This window comes from Dermacentor albipictus, chromosome 8 (genome assembly GCF_038994185.2).
Source record: "Dermacentor albipictus isolate Rhodes 1998 colony chromosome 8, USDA_Dalb.pri_finalv2, whole genome shotgun sequence".
NCBI classification, from domain to species: domain Eukaryota; kingdom Metazoa; phylum Arthropoda; class Arachnida; order Ixodida; family Ixodidae; genus Dermacentor; species Dermacentor albipictus.
This window is the reverse complement of record NC_091828.1, coordinates 53,064,141-53,091,905: the sequence shown is the minus strand read 5'-3', so window position 1 is coordinate 53,091,905 and position 27,765 is coordinate 53,064,141. Positions and strand designations below refer to the sequence as shown.

The 27,765-nt window shown below is 43.8% G+C and overlaps 1 protein-coding gene across 1 annotated transcript in view; it reads left to right on the top strand.

The window, feature by feature from the left end:
• Positions 1-27,765, top strand: part of Tbc1d8-9 (TBC1 domain family member 8/9) — a 113,903-nt gene that overhangs the window by 46,746 nt on the left and 39,392 nt on the right. The window contains exons 13-21 of the mRNA XM_065455940.1: positions 3,228-3,271; positions 5,957-6,086; positions 6,873-6,981; positions 8,248-8,448; positions 15,357-15,492; positions 16,063-16,174; positions 19,765-19,825; positions 23,035-23,205; positions 25,931-26,041. Of these exons, the coding sequence (XP_065312012.1) occupies positions 3,228-3,271; positions 5,957-6,086; positions 6,873-6,981; positions 8,248-8,448; positions 15,357-15,492; positions 16,063-16,174; positions 19,765-19,825; positions 23,035-23,205; positions 25,931-26,041 (1,075 nt within the window). The remainder of the gene's footprint in view (positions 1-3,227; positions 3,272-5,956; positions 6,087-6,872; positions 6,982-8,247; positions 8,449-15,356; positions 15,493-16,062; positions 16,175-19,764; positions 19,826-23,034; positions 23,206-25,930; positions 26,042-27,765) is intronic.

Here is a 27,765-nt window from a genome sequence, read left to right as displayed (position 1 = left end):
ATAATAGTACAGTGATATCTTCCAACGCCAGATGGTGCCGCCATCCTACCAGTGATGAGAAAGATACAAGCGTTAATGATAGGCTGAAGGTGCTAGTCTGGCTGATCACCTGGCATGCTACTCCAGGGGCTGGGCAGCAGTGATGAGGTTCACCGCTCTTACTTTTTCTAGAGTAGACAGTAGCCATCGCATTTACTCTTGCATAAAAGTAAGTATAAAAAAGTGCGTGGGTCTTTCAAACCATTACTCATTATTGCATTCGTCTGTCTGAGCTCGCAGTCTGGCGGCGTTCATTTAAAGGCTTGCCGGTGCAGCAGAATCTGGTTAATACGACCACCCCTGATACAAATTTTTGAAATTTCCTGGCTCAAGTCCATTAGCTTACAACGTTCTAAATTTCAAATCTTGCAAACCGTCTTTCCTGCCGTAGCGAACAATATGAACAATTGAGTTGTGCGATTCGCGATGATAAGAATCAAGCCACCACCCCTTCCCCCAGAAATATACTATAAAATTAAAAAAGAAAGCATTGTAAAAAAAAAAAGGCTACTTGTCGGCCGTTTTCGAACACCTTGCAGCTTTATCAGGAGCCGGAAATCACATGTTATCCAGTCTTGTCACATCAGGACCGGTGGTATTCACTTTCATGAGCAGCCTTATCTCTGTATTCCACGCCATCCCTCCCATGCAGTGGTCGATAACAATTAGAAACTTTTCTACCTTTGCACTCGTGAGATCACATGATACAAAGTAGCTTCGCCGCCACAAAGAAAAGTAAGCAAATTCTCTTAGCTTGCGCCAATCATGTGCTTATCTTATCACCATCAAGTAGCAGCTAGGACGCAGCAATGGATGAAATTCGAGATAATCAGGTAGATCTTGAAATGACAACTTCCGAACACACGAAGAGTGCAGCACGCTGCTGCCAAAATGTCTGCAAAACAAGCGCAGCAGTGACTCAAATTCACATGAGCCAATAGGAGCGCTCCCTGTACACCATGTGACTGTAGCAGTGAATTGAATGCAACACTAGTTTTCTCTTTGTGCGCTCGTTTTCATTGGTTTTATTTCTGCACGGAGAAATACAGCACTCCAGCTACCTGAATATTTGATCTCTCGTGTTTACAGCAATGCCAAGAAGGTGATGCTGTGTCATAGAAAAGCCACTGTCACATGATCAGCGGTGCGATAGCACCTCTCAAAGCCCAATTTCCTTCTCCATTTTGAAGTTGACACATTAAGAAAGTGCAATTTTCTTGAAATTCTGCTGCATATTCCAAATATTTTACCATGATATGAAGGAAAGTCTTAGGATCGTGGAAGAAAAATGTAAGAAATTGGAAATTTTGAGCAAGTTGGCCATTTCAATGCCATGTCTCCCTTAATTTCCCGTTTTTTAAAGCGAGTAGCACTCTGCCTACTTCAGCCATTTTGAGCTTATCTGTCCATCTATATATCTAGCCTCTTATGACAACCCATTGACACAAGTTGTCTGTCTGCTTGGGCCGTAGGTATGTGATCCTGATCGTGATGCCGTCGTGGCCCTTCTAGTGTTGTCATTCCAGCTTCGTGATCTTACTCTCGTCATGCCATCGTCGTCATGCCTTCTACCTTGACCCCCTGGTTCAAGTTGTCTAACAGCTTGAGCCACTAGGTACGGGCTCCTCATCGTGATGGCGTCGTGGGTGTTGTATCTCTGTCATTCCAGCTTTGTCATCCAACACTCGTCATGCTATCGTTGTCGCGCAATCGTTGTCATACAGTTGTCACACATTCATTGTCACACCACCATTGTGATGCCGTCGTGATCATTCAGTCGTCGTCATTCCAGCTTTGTCATCCAACTCCTGTCATGCTTCCATTACGCCATCGACGTCACACTGTCATTTTATCACTGTCGTCATTTCAGTAGCGTCATCCCATTGTCGTCAGGCCGTTGTCAGCATCCTGCCTTCTTCATTCTATTGATGTCAGTCTTTCATCACCATTACACTGTAATCATACTGTCATCATTCAATTGTCATTAAGCCACCCTTGTCATGCCGTCATCGTCAGACAGTCACTACCAGTGCTCCACTGCGAGACTGTCGCTGTAATGCCATTGTGGTCGTGCCACTATAGCTTCATTGTCTGACTCTCGTCGTGCTATTGTTGTCACGCCATTCTCATCATACACTCGACAACATCCCATTGTCCTCATGCCATTGTCATGCCATCATCGTTACTGTATTGTAGTCATGCAATCCTTGTGATACCGCCGTCGGCATGCCTTCGCGGTCATTTGATTGTGATCATTGTAACTTCAATATCTGACTCTCGTAATGCCGTTGTCGTATGGTTGTCGCCATGCCATCGTTGTCATGCTGTTGTTCCACCATCGTCATCACTTCGATATCGTCATCCCATTGTCGTCATGCCATCGTCGTCATATCACTTTGATCATTCCATCAGCGTCATTCTTTCATCACTCTATCATAATCATACTGTCATCATTCGGTTGGGATTATGCTGCCATTGTCACGCCTCCGTTGTCATTGCTTCATCACAGAGATGTTATCATGCATTTGTTGTCATACTGTCATTGTCGTGCCATCTTGGTCAGTCGTGGTATCGTCATTCGGGCTTCATCCAATAGTTGTCATACCATCATCATCGTCACATCATCGTCATAATACAGTCATCATCTCATTGTCCTCACGTTGTCGTCATCACATTATCATCATTATAGTATCGTCATAATTTAGGACTCCACATCTCATGTTCGTCATGCCATCGTTGTATGCCTTTTTAGTTCTATTCATATCATTTCTTCATCATTTCATCATCACTACATTGGCGTCATACAGTTATCGTCATGCCTCCATGCTCGTGGGCAACCTAGGCCATCGAGTGCCATAGGAAATTGGAACAATATCGTAGTATGTGGCTTATAACCGAAGCTACGAAAGTCTCAGAATTACCACTTCACATATTAAAGAAACTTGACTGCAGGAATATGGTCTCTCGCTACATTGCTCAATTGCTATTCTCATTACTGTCAACAGCCATTGTGGCATGAGTCCTGCTGTAATATATTGCCTTTAAGTGGTACAAATTTTGGGTGATACGAATTTTTCTGCCATCCTGAGAGATTTGTATCAACAGGGTTCTACTGTGTAAAAATTTCGTTCTCTTATTTCATGTAGTTTGTAAACCATTACCATTATTTTTCTTTCCACGCCCTCTAGAATTCCTTGTCCAGAGGAAGACAGTACCTCCCTTGCGTCTTCAAGTAAGTGCACAGCTTATTTGATATCCTCACAAAAGAAAATATAAAACAAGCTGAGTCAGTCATGTGGTGTGTAAAAGAGATAACATGGGGCCTATTACAGTGATAGAATGAGTGCCAAGGGAAAGTAAGTGTAATCGTGAATGGCGAAGGGTTCGGTGGCATGATTAAACTGAGATTAGGGAATACATCAACTGACACAAGATCAGGGTGATCGAAGATCGCTCGGAGAGGCCTTTGTCTTGCAGTGGACATAACAAGAGGATGTTGAAGACGAGGAATTTCTTGCAGGCATTGTTACATTGGCCAAATGGGCTAATACTATAACAAAAGATTAAAATTTCCTCTTGCTAAAGGGTATTTCTGGTAACTGTCTGGCCAAACAAACACTGCAAGAAATGTGAGCTTCTTTTGCTGCACCAAGCAGTTGTCTGCTAGGAATAGGGCTATATACGTAACATCATGCACGAACAATTTGGCAAATAAAGAATCATCACCAGGTAGGTTTGAATGAAGAACCCACCTTAGGTGTGACACAAACACTCCTCAACTACCCAACAACAGTTTTGCGATTACCGGGGAGAAAAGTTACATTACTATAACCTTACTCTCCTTGTTCACAAAATAGTTTTAAAGGGTAACATTAAATATAGCATCATAAATATATAAGATACCTTTCATCAAGTATGCGCGTTGCTTTATGATTATGTTTGGAAGCTAACACCAGCTTAGATTATATGTTTGTATATTCTGAACAATTATTCTTGTTTGTTAGGTTCTGGGTATTCAAAAAGGGTTAAAATTTTAGGCTAGAAGAGACTAGTCATTTTGGTACAATTAATCGGAAAAGTAAATCTAATAATCCACAAGGTCTTTCAAAGCCAAAGGACGAAGTCTATGTAAATTCATGGATTTCCCATCATTTCTGTTCTGGCTGAGAGTCTTAACCATGATCCACACAGACACTTGCGCCAAATCTCACTCTAGCGTTCTTAGCATGGAACTGTGAGGTCTACACGATGGCAGAGGTCAGATGTGTTGAGTATGCAGTTGTTTGTTGCCTTTTGTTGCATTGTTTTGTGCATCTTAAATGTGAAGTTTCATTCAATACCGCATTGTACAGCACTGAAAGGGAAAATGTATCATCCACCTGGTACACTCCTGCAGAGGAAAACCCATTCTGGTTTCTCAGAAAGAAAGCTCAGCAGTTGAAGAAAAATTAAGGCTTGTCGAAGAATTGGACCTGGGACCATAATCTTTTTTCCCCCTTTGGGAAACTTGCTTTACCTCGCAAAGTTCTGCATAACTGATTTGCCATATTCAGTATCCCTGTGCTTCGAATTGTTGTTTAGTTCAGCCTTGTCATTCTGGTTAGTTCAGATAACAGAGCAACCACTCTAGAAAAACATTGGTTCCAGGTCTTGTCCCTGGACCTGTATGAATTTTGCAGTGACGCTCTTAAGGGGAGTTTCATAGTGGTTTTCATGTAGGGTTGGAGGCTGGCGTGCGACGGCATGGTTCATGGCAAATGTAAAGGCAATGCAACGTGCGTTGCCACCCTGAATTCGCTTTGAAATGTAATGATCAATGACTATAAAATAAATGTTACCTTCCATATAGTATCTCATTCAACTAAACGAGGACTTATATGTGCGATTTTTTTTTTTTTACCAGTAATCCGTAATTTTTATTTCTCATGTCACATTATACCGGTTCCACGTCAGCCAGGTGTTTATACGGCTGTGGCAGTGGAAGCAGAAGCCGTGGTGCTGCAACGCAACTACTGTGGGAGCAATCCCCAAGCACAGCCAGCCGCAACAATGCTTGAAAGTAGCAACAGTTGCTGCATTCAAGTGAGGCCATCAACCAGCAAACAGACCCCTAGTACTTCCAATAGGTTTGCGAACTTGCTCATATGGCATTGCTATCTTTCGTGTAACACTTGCAGATTGGCATACGTAGGTAAAGAATTTTTTTTACACGGAAGCGTATGCACCCCTCTCTGGAATTGGTGAGTCTAAGTCGACAACCACTTAGCTGGGATAGTAAAGCGAATGCCAGAGGAGGGTGTCAGGAGGTGGAGAGGGGGAGTGCACACTGGGGAAGGTACAGAAAAGTGTGCAGTCGACCGAGGGAAGAGGAAGGAGGCGGAGTGTCGCGGAGAAGGGTAGGCAAGGGCGCACTGGCTTTACCATCTCTGGCAGTTGCTATGAACTCTGTGCACACTATGGATGTATCGGGTTCCTCTGGCGATCGAGAAGCTGTGTGCCAAGCGGGAAGGACAGAGAAGCAACGCAAGCGGCAGCAGGCCATGCACGAGTCAACTGACCCTGAAGTTGTCCGGAAGTGCTGGGCAGGAGCTGATCAAGACCAGCAAGAGGTGTGGGCTAGGCCTACCCAGGGGGCTCCCAAAGAACGTGCTAGGCAGCTTGCGACAATGCTGGTGTGTCAGGCAAGGCGACATAGCTTAGAAACTCCGGAACAGCACCCATACACTTGCGTGTAAACCACGTTCACAAAGTGAAACATCACTGTAATTTTTGCTTGATCAACTGCTAAGGTTTCATTCTGAGAAACTCGTATGGCTTTCCTTAGCAGCTTGGGGCTGCTGTCTGGTAAAATGACATCTTGCTCCACTTTGTGGATTTGCGCAGTACTTATTTGCCATATTGTACAACATTGCCACAGGCTCGTCGGCATCGTGGGAGCCGGAAGCGTCGCTGGCATCGCGCTTTGAGCTGCCCCGTTCGCTGGAGGCCCAGGAAACCGAGACTCAGAAAGAGAAGCAGTGGGAGGAACACTTTGCCGAATATGGACGGTGTGCTCACTTTGCTCTTTGAATTCAGGTTGAGGCACTTCGGCCACTCACTTCACTTGTTTTGGCACTTAAGGCCCCTTTATGTTCCTTGGGGTGTCTGTGCTATGTTGCATTCTTGTGGAGCCTCACGTGTTCTGGGTTAGAGGGCCATTAGGGTTCTGGGTTAGGGGACGATAGATAGGGGGCCAATTTTAGTAGAAGCACTTGATCCACTCACCATCGCCCATGCTATCAGTCTCACTGCTATTGCAGCCATGTAGTTTTCTTTTGTGGGCCACAACTTTGTCCAAGAAAATGTGTTTCAACCTTTTACGCATTAGGAATTCATTGTTCTGCCTGCATTCTTTCCTGTCCCCATCACTGTTGCTTTATGATGCAAAGCCACACTTCCGCCCGAAGCAAGTGGTGTGTGCACAAACATTCGACATGTCGCTGTGCTTGTTCACAGCTTGTGATGCTGAGAAAAATGGTGCTAATTCTAATGTCATGTAATTTTTGCTAACCAGCATTGTAACAGATTCACCTTTAAGTGCAGACTTTGCTGTGGTTATTGTCGTTGCTTCCATTGTTGTTGTTCTTGTCGGTGCCATCATTATTGTTGTCATTGTTGTTCTTGTTGTCATTCACATTGTGATCACTGTTTTTGTTGTTATTGTTCGCATCGTGATTGTGGCAGTCGTCATTCTTGTTGTGACCGTCCCCATCATTGTTCTTGCTGCTGTTGTCATTGCTGTTCTTGTTACTGTTTTTTTTTTCTAATGCTTTTGCTCTCCTCATATTGCCCAGGGGCCTGTGTACCTATCGTACCAGCAAGGCGCAGGAGCTGGTCTTGATGGGCATTCCAGACAGCCTCAGGGGCGAGCTCTGGATGCTGTACTCGGGGGCCATTCACGAGGTACACGAAATTAGTTTAGTTTCTCCCAAAGCTTCAAATTCTTATGGAATGAGCATGTGTTTGGTCTTCTGGCCGAGGCCCGCTCTGGGTGGCTGTGGCATTCTGCTACAAAAGCATGTTTCAAACTGCGACGGACGCATTCCAGTGGGGGCCGAATACAAAATGGAGTATCTGCTGAGCATTGAGCACGCATCAGAGAAACCATGGTCGCCAAAAGTAGTTTAAAGCACTTTACCATAGCACTTCTTATTTCCCCTGTATTGTGTCAAGACATTAAACTCCGTTGATAAATCAGTTGGTCTTTTGGCCAAGCTCCTGTTGAGTCTTGCCAATCTTTTTTATAAGAGCGTAAAGCTACAAGACACAAAAGAAGAGGCGTTTGGTCTACTGTTAGCGGGAAACACACGGTTGATATTCTGGCTTTAATTACTGCTTAGATTCGGCATTACAGTCCATAGACATATTCTTAACCCACCGTGGTTGCTTAGTGGCTATGGGTATTGGGCTGCTGAGCACGAGGTCGTGGGATTGAATCCCAGCCATGGCGGCCGCATTTCGATGGGGATGAAATGCGAAAACGCCCATGTACTTAGATTTAGGTGTGCGTTAAAGAACCCCAGGTGGTCCAAATTTCCGGAGCCCCTAACTACGGCATGCCTCATAATCAGGTTGTGGTTTTGACAAGTAAGGAGGTGATTTCACGCTATTTTGGTTAAGCAGTACTACCGTTTAGTACATCTTTTTTCTGAGCTCCGGCCAACTATGGTTCAATGAGGTTTCGCTGTAGTTTGCAAATTTCATAGGAGGTGGACATTGGCTGCAATTTACATTGGCCATGCATAGAACAATGCTATATACACGATGACGCAACATCGCCCAACTTAATCTTCTCCAACAGCACCTTGTGGCTTCCTTTTGTTGATCTTAAGCGAGCTACTTCGAGCGCTTCTCTAGTACATACAGCATGGAATGCACGCGTTACTGCCATATCTTTTACGACACTTTTGTCGTGCTCGTTCACTTAAAGCATCACAGCATCGCGATGCACACCTAAGGCCTTTTGTCACTGTATTACCCACTTTAATTTTATGAGCTGCGCCAGCTTCTCATTACTTCAGCACACTTGGCATGCAGGCCTTTAAGAAATTGGCAATATCAAATGCGTTTTCTTTTTTCTTCTTTTTGTGGTGCAAAAGTTGGCCCCTCTTATGATATTCAGGTTTGTGATACTCTTTTGATACACCATCCTCATCCCGTTGGCTACAGCTGGAGACCCATCCCGGCTACTACCGGCGGGCAGTGTCTGAGAGTATGGGCAAGCACAGCGTGACCAGCGATGAGATCGAGCGTGACCTACACCGCTCGCTGCCTGAGCACCCGGCCTTCCAGAGCCCCCAAGGCATCAATGCCCTCCGGAGGCTTCTCAACGCCTATGCATGGCGCAATCCAGCCATTGGGTACTGCCAGGTATGCACTTCATTTCCAGTACTGAAAGTTGTACCAGGGTCCTTCAATACTTTGTATCCGGTCACAAAACTTCCACGTAGCGCTAAGGGAGAGCTTCATATAGCGCCAGTGGTGGGCAGTATCGAAGATACATGTATCTTAGATACTATTTTAGATAACGTATTTACTCGAATCTAACATGCACTTTTTTTCCAATAAAATGGGTCCATAAATTGCGTGCGCGTTAGAATTAAGTACGACCCTAAATTGCATTGCCTATCGCCATTGGCATTTCAAAATGGCCATCTTGTACGTGCTTCGAGCCTAGCTGCTGTAGGCCGTGGCTTGGATTAGTCCACCGTCAGTCTTCCCATTTTCTACATTTGCTCGATCAGCATAGAAGTGCCGACTGCGAAGACTCTCTAAGTTCATCACGATGTCGCAATTAAAAGGAAAGTGATCACATGTGTGGAGATGGATGGAAATCAGACCACATCATGAGCGTTCGGAGTTCCCAAAACTTGCATGCAGGACTGGCCCAAACAGGAGAGGTGTTCTACTCCACCGGCTGCACGGCTCCTATCTTGAAAGCAATCTGCTATGTAGGCAGGTCTATGCGTCTAGACGCATCGTGCTGTGTTCTCATTGCCTAGTTCGCGTTGAAGCAAGAGGCTGCACAGAGGGCAGTTTGCTCACTCCTGCTGCTGCACTTCATCACTCCAGTGTTTTGAGAAAAAGCTTCCGCGGCACTGAGTGAGACGTGTTCATGCTTGCTTGTACTTGTGTGGCACCTTGCTTGTTAATTTACTTAGCAAGCGAATGTTTAAAAGCTTATACGGCCGAAAAAACTACCTACTAACCTTATTTTTAGTTTGACGGTCTACTAATTTGCTATCGAAATCAATGCTTCGCCTTTTGGGCAAAACTGCGTCTTTTTTTATTTATTGCAACTTTAGTGCGTTTGGAGTAACTCTTTGTCTTTCCAAATGAGAGAAAGTTGTATTTCTCTATGAAAGAATGAGTTGCACGGTGCTGTAAAGGACTTCCGAAAGAAAGAATGAGTTGCGTGGTACTGTAAAGGGCTTCTCTTTTTTTTAAGGTCATGGCAAACGGGTGCGCGTTACAATCAAGGGTCCATTAGAATTGAGTAAATACGGTACTCTTTGGGTATTTTGTATCTGTATCATGATACGTCTGGCAAGACATGTATCAGTATCTGTATTTCCGATACATGGAAAAAGGTGTCGTGTATCTTAAAATACAAGATACTGCTGTCGCAACATCACCATGTGAAACCATAAACGTTGGCTAAACTCCACTTCACAAACTGATACTGCTGCCACTAAGCCACTTAAATAAAACTAAAGGCAGTGACATTCATTTACCTTTCCACCAGAACCCTCCAGCGAGGCCAGGCGATGAGGTCTTTGCGTCCCTATTGGTGGAGTAGAGTCACATGGTGCAGCTCATGCTGTCTCAACAAAAACAAGTGTACGAACGTCTGTGTGCAGCCAACCTCTTGTTTCCTAGATTTTTTGTTTTTAATTGCGTCGGTGCCACTTGCTTGTAATCACCGTGGTGTGCTGCGTGTGCCAATGCGTGTGGCATCTTTTGCATAAATTCTCATGCCGCTATAGTGTCATTTTGAAGTTTCTCTCTGGTGGTGCTTTGTCACGAAGTCTGCAGATTGCAAGAGTGTGGTTGCCTGGCATCTAGCGTCTTTCACTCAGTGTGTCTGAACGCAACGAAAACACAAACGAAAAAAAAAAACAATTTTTTTGTTTCGGAGGGAAACTAAAATATTTTTTATAGGTTTTCGGTTCAAGAGGAAAGTCGGTAATTTGGAACAACCTACGTCAGGCAGCGTCAGCGTTGATGCGCATTTCAGGCAGGGATAGTGCAAGCGATAGCCGGTCGAGCGCTCCACAAACCTATGCCTGTCGCTTGGTACGCTAGCAGAACAGCATCATAGAAAAACTCGGGGCTTGTGCACAGAAGAGCTCATCGTTTTGTTTTCTACGGGTGTAACGTTTTGTTATTGAAGTTTTGTCGTTCGTTTATGTTCATTTAAGTTGGTTTTATTAGAACAACGGTCTCTCAATTCAGCGAGTGTATACAAAGTCATGCTGCGTCTAAGATCTTGCCCGATGCCTTGGCTCATGGCACTGAGCATGATCTCAACACTCATAATTAGTTTATTGAGAAAAATAATACTTTGCATGCAAGAAACCATTATGAACTGTTACACATATTTTTCTTTTTTTCGTTCTGGAGCAGAACCGGAACAGAAAACATTTTGTTCTGACAGCCTGCATGTTTCACACATTGTTCCGGAATGAAAATACCATATTTACTCGAATCTAGGCTGACCCCAATTCTAAGCCGACCCCCTAAAGTCCGAAGCCAACAAAAAAAATATATATTACCTCGAATGTAGGCCGAACAAAAAAAGCGAGGACAGCGTTCACAAAATGCAAACAGCATTTATTGAATCTGAATGTGCAGAGCTCATTCAACGTCGTCGTCGCTGCTAAACTCTTCGCTGTGTTCCTTGTCACTGTCACCTTCATACAATGCACTATCTTTGGTACCGTCAAGCGCATTAGATATGCTGCACTTTTATAGGCGCGCATGATCAAAGTACCTGGGATGTCGCCCCCCCCCGCAGCTACCCAGCCCGCCAGCGATAGCAATGCACGTCTGATGTGGCCCATTGCCGTTAGCATGTGATCTTCGTTAGTCAACCAGTCCGTGTAATATTTCTGCAGACGATCCTCGAAAAGTTTGTTGATGCAGACATCAAGTGGCTTTCGCAGCATGTAGCGCTGAAAAGCTATTAGCTTTTCTTCGAAGTCGCTTGGCAGCTTCCGGGTGATTGAAGTGCGATGTCGGAGGCTGAAGCCGAAGCGCTTCATGAATTTCTGAAGCCAGCCCCGGCTGGCTTTGAAATCCTTCGGCGTCGAGCCTCGCTTCCTCGAAAGTTCGCTAGCTTTCGCTTGGAGCACTTCTGCTCTCTGCGTCCGAACAAAGTCGGCCAAAACTGTCTCCACTTCGTGGTGACGGCCTTTCTTTGGTCCGCTAAATGCCATCCTCGTTGCAGCGCATGCAAACAGCTGCTGTCGTTGTCCCCTCCAACGATGGACGTTTTTCTCGTCGACACCGAAGTCCCGCCTGGCTTGAAGGTTCGACGATGCCTATGCGGCTATCACAACTTTTCGCTTGAAAACGGCACTGTAGAGGCATCTCCTGCTTGGTGCCACCACGATAACACCACACTGCACACCGATACGGCCGACTCGACACAGGTCAAAATGGCAACCTCACTTGTGTACAGTTGGCTACTGGCACGGCTAGTAGCGGCTGCAATACTGACTTTTTCTAGATGGCGCTAGCTATGCAACATATTTAGCAGTTTCAACGAAAAACTGGCGCGTTTTTTAAGATCCTCGAATCTAGGCTGACCCTAAAGTTTGGAATATAATTATTTGAAAAAAACTATCAGCCTAGATTCGAATAAATACGGTGTTATACTTTGAGCAAGAAATATGAAAAAGTTTGAGATAGTAACAGACATTTCATTCATATAAAAAAAGTTTGGTCGGAGTTGAGAATTTTAAGAAATGATGGTCGGTGACGATGGTGAAGTGACGGCCGTAAAGGTATAGGCGAAACTTCTAAATCGGCCAAACGATAGCCAGGCACTCGTGCTCTGTAATGGTGTAGTTCTGCTCAGCTGGAGAAAGTGTTCGGCTGGCATATGCTTTGACTTGCTCTTTAGAGGCTGCATTACGTTGCAGAAGTACTGCGCCAATACCGTGTGCGCTTGCGTCAGTATGTAGTATGGTGGGGGCTCGATTATCGAAGTGGCGAAGCACTGGTCCGGAAGTAAGATGCTGCTTAAGAGCTTGAAAAGCCGACTCGCAGTCGCTAGTCCATGTGAAAGAGGCACCGGTATCCAGTAGCTTGTGTAGAGGAACTGCTATTGCAGTGAAGTTGCGTATAAATTGACGAAAATATGATGCCAAGCTGAGAAAACTACATAGATCTTTCAGTTGCTGGGGGCGAGAAAACTGAAGAACAGCACTAATCTTTTCGGGGTCTAGCTAGATGCCATCTTTTGAGACGACATGGCCCAATACTTTTATTGCCTTGCTTGCAAATTTGCATTTTTTTGTATTGATCTGGAGACCAGCATTTTCAAGGCACTTGAGAACTTCGTCTAATCGATGAAGCTGTTGGCTGAAGTCAGACGAAAAGATGACAATATCGTCGAGATAACAGAGGCAGGTCTTCCATTTTAGACCACGAAGTACGCTGTCTATCATGCGCTCAAATGTGGCAGGAGCGTTACGATACATTTTTGCGCATATGCGTTTGATGCTACATTATGTAGATCTGTAATAAGAAATTTTCGAGTGTATTGGGGGTATCTTAGGATACAAATGGAATGTATCATATTGGATACAGTAATTGCTGTGGTATCTTATATCTGTATCTCAAATACTTGTTGCCATAGTATCTTGTATCGTATCATGATACAATTGCAAAGCATCTTTGCCCAGCCCTGTATATCGCCCACAGTAGGCACACCGCATCGCTGGTGCAAGTAGAAGGTGGACTGTAGCAGACACTGAATAGGCGCCACAGGTGTTCTGGTTGATTGCTAGTATCGGTGTGTGAATATAGTCCACATAACATGCGAGTCGCCGCCCTGTTTCTGTACGGTGTTCAGAAGCTTAAATCCAAGCAATTTCGAAGCAAGTACAATGCCTTGTTTCATTTCCAGGTTCAGCTGCGTTCGCAACAGCAGCTTAATTCATAATTCAAATTGTACACTTGGACTGCTTGATAGTAAAAAAACCGACTAAAGAGCATGTTCACGTCATACTTTTATGTAACTGTGTGCAAAAAAAAACCTGTGTTTCAAACTAACAAAGCTAACCAACTGATTGCTAAACTAATTACTAAATTAATTACTACTGCCATATAGTTACTAAGTACAAGCTCATTACAATATTACCAGAGCCAGCTAACTGATTAACCAAACAAATAGGTCATTACTAAACTAATTATCAAACTTATAATTGGCCTAACTTACTGATCTAACAACTACATTAAAACTAAACTCAATAATAAGTAATGCAACAAACTACAGGAGCAAAACCAACTCAACCAATAAACTTATTACATAATAATATCTAATAAACCGACTAAATAAGTAAATAAATAAGGTAGCTAACAAAACTAATTAAACTAACAAAGCTAACCAACTGATTAACTAGGTTACCAAACTGAAATAACAAAATATTCATTGATAACCTACCTAACTATAAAAGCTAAGCAAATATAGTTAACTTACTAACTAATCAACAAATAACTAACACACCTAACTAGCTAACGAAATATAACTAACTTATGCAAATAACTAGACAAAGTACAAATGGAGACAGCCAAACAAAACAGCTTGCAAGGAATGTTACTCGGGGTAGAGGGCAACATCAGTCATAAAATGGTGCCATGTATAATTTGAACACAAACGCGTCGCACATTAAATTATTTTGCCAAAAGTTCCTGTTGTATGTTCACTCTACAAACACGGTGAAATAAATGTGGGAGAGGCGCCTTTCCTCGTGAAAGGTTTACATGATTGCACAGCCCGGCCATCTGGCGTGGCAGATTCTTCACCTTCTACTCGCGCCAGTGCCTCTGGTGCTGCCTTCTGTCCCTATATGAAACTTTCGGGGAAGTTTCATGATCAGACGAAAAGTATTGAAGGACCCTGGCCGTGCTTTTGTAATCTGCCACATAAACTGGTGTTTTCATCCTGGCCAGTTTGGTTTCTGCAGGTGTGTTCCAATACTTGCTGTAGACGTCTAAATAGACAGCAAAGTGAACTGCGGCCATTTGAAGCCTTGTTCCAGTTCTGATGAAGCCAGTAAGAAATACAGCTTCGTGAAGATAGCGTAGAAGTGAAAAATTATGTAGGCCACCTTGCCGTGCAATAACGTTGGCGACTGAGTGCCCTGCTTAGAAACCCAGTGGAACGGTCACTTGCACACAAGAAAACAGGGGCTCGCTTTCTTATGCCCTTTAAGTTAAGCTACATTGTATTTTTCATCATTTCTCATCATCAAAGTGTCCGCAATAGTATTTGTTTTAGCTGAGTGTATCCATCTGTTTGCAAGAACTTCAAGTAAGGTAAAAAATCGCTTTCTGCTGGGGAGAAATTAATCCTGTTTCGTGCTTTATGGTCCTTTCTACCAACAAATTTAGGCTAAAAGATGTGTGCCAGAATAACTATCATTCTGTTCTATATATATCCCATCCTCGCATTTTCTTGAACATTTTTATTTATTTATTTATTTGTTTGTTTGTTTATTAAATTGTATACAATCTTGAGCAACAACGATGGTTTTGCAAGAGAGGACATGTGAAGCTGAATGGTTGAATTTGAAGGAATGCCTCCATTTCAGAATTGCCCATCACCAAGCTTTCCATGCCGTCTGGTGCTGTTACAGAAAAAGGCAGAGCAGGAGACATGCTCAAGCCAACATTTGGACGGTGTCAAGAGCCTAAGCTTTCTTGGATGAGTTGTTCAGCTTGTCATCCGCATTTTCAGCAAATAAAATCTGAATGGGCTCAATTTCTCATCTTTACAAAAAGAGTCGATAATGTCAGCAGTAGCAAAGACAATGAAAATAAAGTCACATCATCAAAACATAGACAAAGAAAACTTGACACAAGGTAAATGTGTTATAAAATTTTGTAATGTTAACGCGTTAAAAACAGAACAAGAAGTGAAGTCCATTCGGAAGCGAGTCATTGTAACTAACTGCTATTTTTTGAGCAGGTGTTGCAATATTTAGAGGATTCCACAAGACGGTATTAATTCCTTTGCCTCTGTATGCTGTTGCTCTTGTGGTTGGCAGGCGATGAACATTGTGGCCTCGGTGCTGCTGCTGTATGCTTCAGAGGAGGAGGCCTTCTGGCTCCTGGTGGCCCTGTGCGAGCGACTACTCCCCGACTACTACAACACCAAGGTGGTCGGCGCCCTCATCGACCAGGGTGTGTTGGACTGCTCCATGCATCACAAGTGCATTGCTGTGCACCTTTGCATTGCTCTCTGGATCAGAGTGGCCGTTTCAGGGATTGTGGCATTCCGCTGACTAGTGCAAGGTCACGGGTACGATCCTCTGCTATGGTAGTTGCGTGCCGATGGGCGCCAAATGCAAAGTGCTCGTGTACCATACTTTACTTGCATGTTAAAGAACCCCAGATTGTCAAAACTAATGCCGGACCTCACCCCCCTCCAGTTTGTCTCCCGTAGACCCTGCATTGCTTCGGGATGTTAACCCCCCCAATCAGTCAACCAATCAATAATCAATCACCAGCAATTGTGCATGTCTTCTCTACTGAAGCTTATCTTGGTTTTAAGGCTGTACACTGCGCACCTCCAGGCAAATTTTGCTTTCAAGTACAGCTTGACAGCAATGTTAAGTGCATTGCTACTAAGCCGCATCTAAGGCAAAATTTGCAAATTGCTATCACTCTCATTTTTTGTACTTAAATTTCATCCCGAATTTTTCGACCCACTCCTGTGTGCATAAATGAACGTTGTTACACCGTCGCCTACAGGTGTACTGGAGGATCTGGCAAGGGACCACATTCCGGAGCTGTACACCAAGCTGGACTCGCTGGGCGTGCTGTCCATGATCTCACTCTCCTGGTTCCTCACCATCTTCCTCAGGTGCGGACATTGCAACTGGGTGGAGTTCACTGATCCCTGGGTGCAGACCTTGAATGAGCAGGGCTAGAGGCCAGCCTCTCATTTCTGTGCAACAGAAGTGCTTAGCTTGTAGTGGCACATTAGCAGCCGGGTTGTGGAATGGAGCTGACAATTCTATTTCATTCAGTTGAATGAATGGTGGCGTAATTGCATTCGCTTCGATTTTGTGGCGCTGAAAGTTCCAAGGCGATTCCCATTCCAGGCTGCACGTTGGTTCTGGCTGGACAATGGCTGCACATTGTCGTTCTGTTCTTCACATCGTCGTTCTTTTCCTTTAATTCCTACAGGGTGCCGCAAGGTAACAGCGTGTTTTTCCTGTTCAGGCGGCATTGTAGAAATGCGTGAGCGCTCCTGTGTGCATGTGGTGCTTCGGGGATGAAAACTATGGGTACACCTGTGCAAACGAAACTGCTCGACTACAACTAAAACAAGCTCAACCCTGTTCGCGCTGAATTGCTCACTATTCCCATCTCATTCTATCTGGGCCTTTCCGAAAAGAATGACTCTGGAAACAATTCAGTTCCAGGATGGAAACATCACAGCCATGGTTGGCACTGTTGCTCTGACAACCGCAAAAGTGCCAGACATTGAATCGAATTTTGTTCTGCAGCAAAGTTGCGAGAATGACCAGGCAAAGAAGCTGCATGTTGCTGCTTGAGAGGAACCTGGCCACCTAATACACAGGGCAGCTTCATAGCAGTTGATCGAAGGTACATGCTTTACATAATGCAGTTAACAAGAAGAAAACAAGAAAGAGAAAACTTTATACTGAAAGACACAAAAACCACAATCGGATTACATAAACAATATTATCATGGAAAGATCTAACTCAACTTTTTGAAATTGGTATTATAGCACTGAAACAAAAGAGAACAAACACGAACTCGTAATAGAAAGTTTTAAAATAGGGGCCACAATAGTTTGTAGCCCCAGAGAGCTTTGCGGGTGTTAACGTCGGGACACGCAGGAGTGAAGAGTTTTAGAATAGGGCTTTGTGTTTGCGGATAGCGTCTAGCGCTGACAGCACCACTATGGCGTCAAAGAAAAACTGTTAGAAATAATTAAATAAAATATACCATTTTATGATAGGAATAGTCATTTTGACTTGCGTGTATTCACGTTTAATTACAACTTAGAGGTTATTCTGTAAGCAGCAAACAATTAGTTGTGCTTAGTTTTGAGCAAACCAACTTTACGTGCCTTCACCAGCCAAGCTTAGCCGTGTTAGGCCTACAAGCCATAAAATGCACAATCAAATTCGGAATCAACGGTGTCTAATGAATCAATCTTCATTACACAGATTAGTTGAGAGAAAGCGATAACCGTAGTCACTTTTCCTAGCTTAGGAACTGCACGCGTTAGCACAAATCGAGCCCAGTTTGGTGCTGAGTTAAAGCCGTCGCTTCGATGGGTGCCGCCATGTTTGTTGACGCAAAGCTTTTGGGGCCACTATTTGGGCTCCCGCTAAATTGGTGAAATAGCGTTCCCAATGCAAAACCCAAATGCAGTTTGCGTCTCACGCATGCTCAGTGGCATCAACGCTATTTCTTTGCGGCCCCAAAACCTTTCGGGCCCCTATTCTAAAACTCTAATGGCAACAGAATCCACCATACAAATCTATTGCATAGCTTTTTTAGAGGCAGAATAGACACATTGAGACCAACTTCTCTGTGCATTTGGTTTAACAGTGTCAGTGAAGAAAACTTTATCGTGAGGCTTATGGCGCATGAAAACACAAGGACGAAAGGAAGACATGACACACACAGGCGCTAACTTGCAACATTTTTTATTTCGAGCAATGACAGCCACCAAACTTTACCGTTTGGTGGCTTTAGCTAGTTGTGCTTCTGTTGACATTCCAAGGTTCTGGCTGATGTACTGTCGGCCAAAAAAGTAAATGGACCATGGCTTAGGTGGCCAGAGCACCTGCGGGGCCACACCAGTGCGCTGCTATCTTGCTTCGTGCACTGACGACAAGACTGCCCCGGGTGACACCAAACTTCGCCCTCACTCTCACCCACGGCCTCGTCACGCTTGATGAATTTCTAGTGTGCCATTCGGTTGCTCTGGTGCTGACGGTTGTGACCAAGGGGACCGTGCTTTGCCGGGGGTAGTCTAGCACATGGTGCTGTTGCACAGTAGCAGACGGCTGCGGGGCATCAAACCGTGGCACTGAGAAGGAACAAAGACCCGTTCTGATTGTTGTTTTGCTTATAGTCACCTTATCCTTCATATTAGTGCATGTCGCCGGCGTCCACCGCTGCTCTATTTTAGGCATCATAACGCAAGTAGCCGCCACGGCCGCTACCGTGACGCGCACTTTTTTTATGCTGGCGCTGTAAGTTACAGGCGCCAAGCTTTACCGAGGGCAAGGCTTTTCTGTCGAAATTACTTTTCTGGCATTTTCTTCAGCAGTGGGTTTAGTATTTACGTCAGGAACGCCTCTGAAAAATGCTTTAATTAGCTACTACAATGCGTAGACCATTATGAAACTTTACATAAGTACAGCCAGGAAGAGATAATTGGGAATACGAATCAAAATAACTAGTCAGCTGTGAAAGTTTATTTACGAAAGCATTCCGTGGCTTGAAGGGGTCCTCAGTGCGACGAAAAGTTGCCATAGACCGCAATGACTTGGCTTAATTGCCTTGGCAACGAGTCGTAGAGCGCTGCCGCTATAGTTTTGAACATCCGTGCCGCACTTCCCGCTCTCTAACTTATCGTGCCGACGTGAAAAAGAGTGTGTCACTGTAGCCGCTATTGCAGCTACTTGCACGATGTTGCCTAAAATCAAGCAGTGGTGCATGCCGGCAACATGCACTAACACGAAAGATAAGGTGAATATAAGCAAAACAACAATCAGAACGGGTCTCTCTCATCTACTGTGCCAGCTCAAATCGCATATGCAGAGCACACAACTGTATAAATGAAGCACAAGTAAGAATATTTGCCACAACATTATGTCGCAATCTAACCTGATACGCCCTTCTGTATTTATAGTCCTCATTCTATAATGGCACACATTGCACTCGTGAACCTTGAGAGTATTGCATGAATTCAGAGCAATGGCTTCATCCAGATTTTGAACAAAGTATCACATGCATGTGTCCTTTGTATGAACGCACATCTGTTATTTCGATGTTAAGATAAAAACATTACACTGAAATAATTTACAAAAACCACACTTTAATCATCACTAACACAGCATGTGTGCCACCTGTAGTTTTTCTCTGGTATAAAGACATAGCTATAACAAAATACAGTCGAACATCGATATATCGAACAGCACAGTGATTGCAAAATAGTAGATATAGCCAGAATTCGATATATAAAATCACATAAAAAACACGTCAGAAACTTCTGCAAATCAATCTTGAATTTGAATACACCATGTTATTGCTGTCCTTTTTTTTTTTCTTTTTTATTGATCTACCCATTTTCGGGCACACCTTTGTAGCGCTTGTACATAAACATTTCTGTCTTATTTTTAAGTGCTGCCTGCAGCTCACAATTTTAATACGACCACTGCTTTGCATTTTTTTGTTGTGCAGCGTGATCCCGTTCGAGTCAGCTGTCAACATTGTTGACTGCTTTTTCTATGATGGTGCCAAGGTGAGGCTTCTTCATGTTTCGATGGTATGGCTTCTGTCGTGTGATGCAGGATACCAACAATATTAGTGGCTGCACATTTGCCTGAAATGACTTGCCAAAGCATGTGGTCACTACACAACGGAGCCCAGCCACTGTCAAATAATTTAATCTTAAAGCGAAGATTTCTTGACCCGCCACTCTGTAGTTTGACATGGGTCAGTCAGAAGGAGCATCTACTCGAGTAGATGCTTCTCCACTGAAAAAAGAAGCATGTCTGGCATTGGGTTTATAACAATAGTTACTTCAGCATAGTAGCCCAGTGCTCTACCCATTAGGCCACAGCCGCAGGCACCAAAGGCGCTTGTTGCACGCGGTGGCCTCTTCATCAGTTGAGCAAAATTCCAGCATGCATGGAAGGGTGATGTCACCTAGTAATGGAGTTAAGAGGCTTTTGCATCGCTTGGGTTGCGTCACTTGGGTGGCGTCACCTGGAAGTGGACAAAACACGCAAGCACAAAAGTAACTTGTTGCACATGGTGGCTTGTTAGCCTGTTGAGTGTAAAACCCACATCAACGTGCACGGAAGGCTGGCATAACCCAGTGGTGGAGTTGGGCAGCTCCTGCATCGCCTAGCTAGCGTTACCTGGTGACGAATGGAAAACTGTTGTGTAAATAAGGTGACTTTGAGATACCATGTTTAGTAGAGCTTTCTTTGTGGCGTAGAAGGTTAGGTGCTTTTGTTGGTGACGGTATTGTGTTGCGTTTCTCCAAAATCAGCTGTTGTGACTGGGGATGATTGTGGAATGTGTTTGTCACCAAAATGTGCTGCACATCTGTTATTGTGATGCACCAGTTCATCTTACTGGCACACCTTAGCTTCGCTTACACCGATTCTCACAATGAATGGAATCAGCATGATTTTTTTTCTTAGTTTTGAGAGGGTAAATTATGTTTATAGTATTGTTATACGTCCAGCAAAGCTGTAAACATTTGTGCCTTATTGAAGTATTGAAAGAGTGACAGAGTGTGTTCGAAAAGACGTTAACATCATTTTCACCTCTCTTTGCAAGACCTCAATGTGAGCCTAATTAATGCTCTATGCTTTGGCTGTGGCAATTGTCAACACTGCATTGTAAGACATAAGAGCCACACATTAATCAATGACAAAAAAAAAAGGAATGCTGGAGCTAGCTTACAACTGGCAGGTTGTAACCTCCTGTTTGAAGAGAAATCGCAATTGCGCACTTTTAAAACCAAGCCAGCAGAACAAAACTTGCTTCGTTGAGCTTGTTTTGTGACTGCCTGTCTACAGTTATTGTTTTGAAAGTTTTAATGGAACTCTCAGCAATAATTTTGTGCTTTAGGCTGTGCTTTCCTTTACATACAGCAATAGCTGTTGTGGGCCCTTCTCGTACTTACGTGGTAGTGTAGGTTGTTCGTAGCCGACCTCATGCACGCCTTTAATGTACAGTGCTCACAGAGTGAAACGGGTCAATTTAGAGCCAACTAATGCGCTCACTTTCGTTTCCACCGGCTGCAGCTCGTGTTATATCGACGCAGTTTTGCCGCATACCGTTAGATCGTAGGCCACGTCACCTCTGGTGACCAGATTCCTAGCGGTCATCAACGGTCACATGGTACTCTCAAGTACTGTGCACATATGCAGGGTTCTACTAAATGGTCCCTGTCGCATTTCATTCCGTGAGCACTGTACCATACAGGAAACACCTAAATCAAGAAAGACGATGCATCGTCACTGTGACTTCCCTTGCATTCTGTGCAACATACTGCTCACATGAACATTACCCAATTTTCTACTCAGCCATCCGTGCTCGTCTCGCATCTCTCTGTGACCTGACTTTCAATCTCAAGTTCAAGTTTATTCAAGTACAGCCACCGAGCAATTTTTTGAGACCTGCTCAATTATTCGGACTTTCCTGCAACACTGCCACAGAATCCACAGAACCAGTCTATAACAGGGACTGAAATTTCACACACCGTACGGTGCCTCCCTGAACTTTTCGGACACGATCTTCATGCACAGTGTCACAAACATGGCGGTTGCGAACAAAGTGCCACCATTCAGGAACAGATGCCGCCATTCACGTAGCTAGCTATTTAGTGTCATTCGGGGATCCAGAAAATGTTACCAAATGGTGCAACGTGTCTGCGTAAGGTGTGCACTGGTGTGATACAAGTGTGCTTGTGACAACAATGACAAGCGAACAAGAGGACAGCATTGACGGCATGACGAGTGATTTATGGCGCTCTGGCAGGGAAATGTCGCAACCTGTTTCATTGCAACAGTCGATCCTGAAGGCTCTGCCTTGTCACATAGTGTCTCCAGGTGCTAGCTGCCACTAAAGAAAATGGGGAAAACTTCGGTGCTCTTTCTTTTATAAGCGACTTGTTGCTATTGCGATGTATCACATGTAAGGGACTGGGGTAAAGTTGGCAATTACTCATGCATTTCATTCCTGCATTCTGTAGCCCAATGGAAACTGGCACATGTGCATGTGGTCTCGCTTTTCTAATTTTCTTTGTGACCTGGCACACTCACCATTTGTCTTAAACGGCTAGTTGGTATTTGCATGAGAGGAGGCGTTTCTGTTGTCTAATAGGTAGAGCTTCGGCTTCTGGCAGATCCCGGTTCAAATTCCACCGTTGGACACACAATATTTTTTTTAAGAAGCCCAAAATGAGGAGTGACAAGAAGCTACCTACCACAAAGTGCCTGGTATGAAAGTAGGATAGGAATTTTATGAACAGGGATTAAAGTGCCTCAGATGGGCTGGCCAACATTTAACTTATCTTTGACAAAAATAGGTCCACCTATCGAAACGTCGGCCAGACCATCTGAGGCACTTCATCCCTATCTAAGGCACTTTATCCCGGTTTATATAACTTCTATCCCACAGTGTGCTTCCATCTGTCAGCCCCCACCTTGACTTTATAGTACGAGGCAAATAATGCTTTGCACAAGAACTGTTTTAGCATTCGGCAAAAACAGCATTGAGACTATGATTACATGGTAGCCAAGCAAATGTGATAAGTCAAAGCAAGGCTGCAAATGTTTGGTTCGTTATGGCTGGAGCTGTCAGTGTGAATATAATGCGAATAGCGCAGCATTGGTGCGTTTTTTTTTTCTTACTTCGCTATCAGACAAGTATGACGAGTACTTCTCAAACCATCGACCAGTCGAGCATTTGCACTGCTCCATGTGGCCATAGGTGGTGTTCCAAGTGGCGCTGGCCGTGCTCGAGGCCAACCAGGAGCGACTGCTGAGCTGCAAGGACGATGGCGAGGCCATGATGGTGCTCTGCAGCTACCTCGAGAACGTGCACAACCCGCAGGCGGGCATCTGCTCTCGGGCAGCGTCTCAACCTGCGACCGAGTCCAAGGTACAACGCTGCAGCGATTCAAATTTTCCAGCAGGTGGCCGCATATCTCCCTCAGACCCAAAGACAGCTTAGAGACATAAGCGCTTTTCAAGTCGGTGCTTATGTTTCCCTTTTCGACTGAAAGGTCAGGCATACGAACCGAAAAGGAGCATAAGAACACTTTAGAACGTTAAGAGGTTTGCTGCTGGGCTAGCCAGTACATGGTACAGTAGAATCTCATTCAAATGCATTGAAAAAAAAAAATGCAAGCAAAAACATTCTAACCGGGAAAACATACAACACAAAGTCGCCAAAAAATTCAGCAGACTTGCCTGTAGTTGAATCTATGTAATGCGAACCATTATGTGAATCATTGCAGCACAAGACGCCAACACGCCCTGATCTAGTACAGCCCAAGCGGTCCGAGACACACATTGTGGTTTCTGCAGCCTCGGCAAGCTTACGTTCTTGCTGCTGTAGTTCGACCTGGGTCAGCAGCTTTTTCGGGCGGAGCATTGTGGCGGGAAGTTTTGACGGGCCCACTCAGCGAGAATCGTAGCAGCCACGCGACACTGACATGTGACAAGCTTGTGGAGCTCGAGCGACCCGTTAGGCACATTGTCATTTGAATACCGTGATGGGAAATCTAAACAAAACCGAGCTGGTGGGCAATACTGCAATACGATGCCACAATGGCTCCAAAGTAAAACATAGCTCTCGCTTCACGCTGCATGCAGCAGAAACCGACACTGCGTTTGGGTTATCCCCTAAGCATGCAGTACACTTCTTACGCCACGCGCGCTATGAAACAGGTTGAAGTAGTTGAAGATGCTTATTGCAATGATTTGGCGGCGGTAGCTGTGAAAGACAACGTGCAACGACCCAGGAGAAGATTTTCTGATACCGGTACCTGTCTGAAACCAAGTGCATGGTGACGCTTTCACTTGAACATGGCAGGCAAGTACTGCGTGGAAGCGGCCGTTGCTGTGCCAACGGCTCTCGTTCATGCATGCCTCACACCTTTTCTTGTTTACGTGGGATCTAGCAGCCAAGAAACATATCATAGAATCGCAGTTTGCCGATATACTGAACGTTGATGCTAAATGGTCATGCTTTCCCAGAATGTAGTAACTGGCAAAAAATAAGTGTAAATGTATTGGGTCATTTTTATCATATGAAACAAGATTCATCAACCAACTTCAATTTTAGAATGTATGTATAAGTACGTATATGAAAATTATCATTGCTTCTTTTTTTTCTTCTTTCTTTCTTTTCTTATATTTGTTCAAGTCTAAACATTTTCTACAAAAGTGTGCTTGAGTTATTTATACTTCTATAAACTGTGCATGAGCCCGTGACTAGCAGTTATGCTAAGGGATGGAATGTTCAACTCTACTGCATATATCTTTCATCTGAATGAAACTTTCATTCATTCAAACGAGGTTCTACTGTACTTAGAATAGAAACAGCACATGGAAACAGCTTTCAAGTTGGACTGGTATGTCACCAACGTTGAACAGCCATTCTTTAAGTACCGTGGTTTGATATTGAAAACAGTATTGTAACATATAAAGACAACATTGTGCTCATTGCAAAGTTGTTTTTGAAAAGACGATGGTGTACATTGAGAGAGCCTGCTGCGGTAGCAGTAAAAGAGTTCAGAGCCAAAGGAGTCGCTAAAGTCCAGTGATTTCTAAGTTCTTTTACTTCAATGTGGGTGTGTCGGGACGCGTGCTTTCGGTATCGGTGGCAGATGCCATGCAGATTGGACAGGAAGTGGATGTGCAATACTAGTAATCTACTAATTGCCACTTGCCTCCAGTACAAATTATTCAGTGTTCGACATAGAGTCAAACCTCATTGTAACAAAGTCGTATCCAACACAAAAATACCTTCAGTCTATTTGATACTCGTTATAAGCATACATTTGTTACATGCTGATATAGGCGATAAACATTTTAGATATACTTTGTTATATCTAATAAATTGTTGTGTACGTGTTTGTTATATTGAGATTCGACTGTACTTTGTGGGAAATGACTAGTCTTTGGCTGCATAATAAAATACAAAGGCTTTCTGACAGGGTCAAATTAACCAGCAATGCGGATCACCTAATGCCGATTTAATGGAAGTCAACTGCAATGAAGTCAACTACGACTGTTCGGTACAGCCTTATTTCCGCTACTCGTCATTAAAGAAACACTAAACAGAAACACCACATCAGCTGAGTTTAGTAAAGTGGTATTACGTAGCTTTATTTCCACTAATTTTACAGAAACAGGTTGGTTTCTAGGACAGGAAATGAGGTTTAAGCATTTATTTCTAGAATTTTGTCCGAAAACACTAGTGCTTGTATATCAGTGTAATGTCATAGATTTCAGAGTATTTCCTTATATTTTGGCCTCTTGTGTCGCAGTGAAACTTTTTAGAAACATGCTAAATTCAGTCTTTGGCTTCTTTAGAATAGACTTAACTGATATTAACTGATAGAACTTTAACGAGGTCCTAGCGGATGTCATAGCAATCCATGACGTTATGACGAGTTGGTAGCAGAACTTAAATAGAGGTGGCGTTTCCACCTATCGTTTGCTTTTATGTCTTCTCCGGCTTGCCAAGCTTCCTCTCGCAGTGAGAATGGCTTTTTTGGGGGGTTATTGTAGAACGGTAACTTACTGATGAAGTGCAGTATATTTTTCTCTTTAGTGTTCCTTTAATGTGACATTTTCTCTCTTCTGGTTTTGCGCAGGCAGCCGTGGATATTTCGACTCTAGTCTATGACTCGTACAGCAAGTACGGCTTCCTCACGTCGACCATGATAGAGAAGCTTCGCCTCAAACACAGGCTCAGTGTTGTCCAGGTGAGTCAGCACGTGTCAGCACACAGACATGTTTTCATATTTCCTTGATAGCCGCTTATAAACCTTTAGAAGAGTTAACTGCTGGGCTAGTTGGTGATCTTGCATACTGAAAAGATTTTGCGGCAAAAATCAACACACACAAGAAAGACGATGACACCACGAGCGCCCGTGGTGTCGTCGTCTTTCTCGTGTGTGTTCAGTAGCTTATAAACCCTTTCGCTGTTTACAAACATAGGCAGGCCGTGGACAGCGCCAACCAAATTTAGTGGACAAAAAAAGGCAATGGCAAATAGCAGGAGTGCGTTAAAAGGGAAGCCTGCAAATTTTGAATGTTTTTCTCCTGTATAAAATAACAATGTTACGAACCACATTTGCAATAGATAACACAGAAAATGATAAATGTTGGTGTTAAGGCATTATGCACCCCCTCCCCAGTTTTTTTTTATCTGAATATGTAAAAACACACTTTCCATACATCGAAACAACTTGAAAACAACTTGTTATTTTGTTGTAGTAGCTTGATAAGGTACATGGCTGAAAGTTTCTTGGGCTCGCAGGCTAGCTGCTGTTATCGCACATGCGAAACCATCTATATATCCCCAGCCACAGCGCTTGTCCTTGTTGGCTCTTTGGTTTATGTCCTTGTTCGAGGCCACGCTGTTACATTTTGAGTGATGCAGAATCGAGCAGGTGAATCTTTGGTGTTCCCAACCACGGGCTCGTCTGCTCTCTACAGACAATGGAAAGTACAATGAGCGGCAAAAGTTTACAGGCCATGAGATCAGAAAAAAAGCTGAAGATTTCTGTACATGCTATTCATATTTCCAGCCTCTACTACTAGCATTTGCAAACAACATAGTAGTATTGTGTGGTGTTACTGGCTACAGTCGCAAATTGCTCAGAAATTCAACATTTTCGCAGATCCCGCTGTTCAACAGCTTTCAACAACACCATCTGTACATGCTCCACAGAGTGTTGCCATTGTAGTAGACTTCTCATTAAGTCCAGTGGAGTTTCTGGCTTGTTTTGTAGCAAATTGGGCTTTTAGAAGATGGCAAATATTTTGGTCCTTTATGCAGGAATTTCTTCTGCACTCATATTTAGTGTATATGTAAGGACATCTAGGAAATTGTAACAGAGTCTGATTTTTTTTTTTCCCCTTCGTGTTTCCAGTGGAATTTTTGCTTTAACAAAATGGCAAAGTGACCTGCAGTGCTCGTCTTTTATGATGTACACATTGCAATGAAATTATTGTTCATCCAAATTTTTCATCACACCCTGTATTTTAAAACATAGAGCACTTGTCAATATGTTGTCAATAAGCTGTGCCGTAATAGACCTTTCTCATTAAATTTTGCCTTTGCAGGCCTGTCATGGTTGCTATGTGACTGAGGCATTCTCTTGCAGTGTGCAAGGTTGTGAGCTCAATTCCCAGCCACAGTAGTCACATTTCACTGAAGGCAGAATGAAAGAATGTTCATGTACATAGATTAAGGGGAACCCCAGCTGGTCAAAATTAACCTGGACCCCTTCACTGTGTCACTTCTAATAGCTCTTGTGTCCTATTTGGAGGTTTAACCCTATCACTCAATCAAGCTTCATAGCATATATTTAGTAAATTTGTTGGAGTATCTAGCAGATGTTGGGGGGGGGGGGGGAATTGCACTTTAGTGTAATCCTTGCTAAAAGTGATAGCAACACTCGTCATGCACAATGTCCTGTGC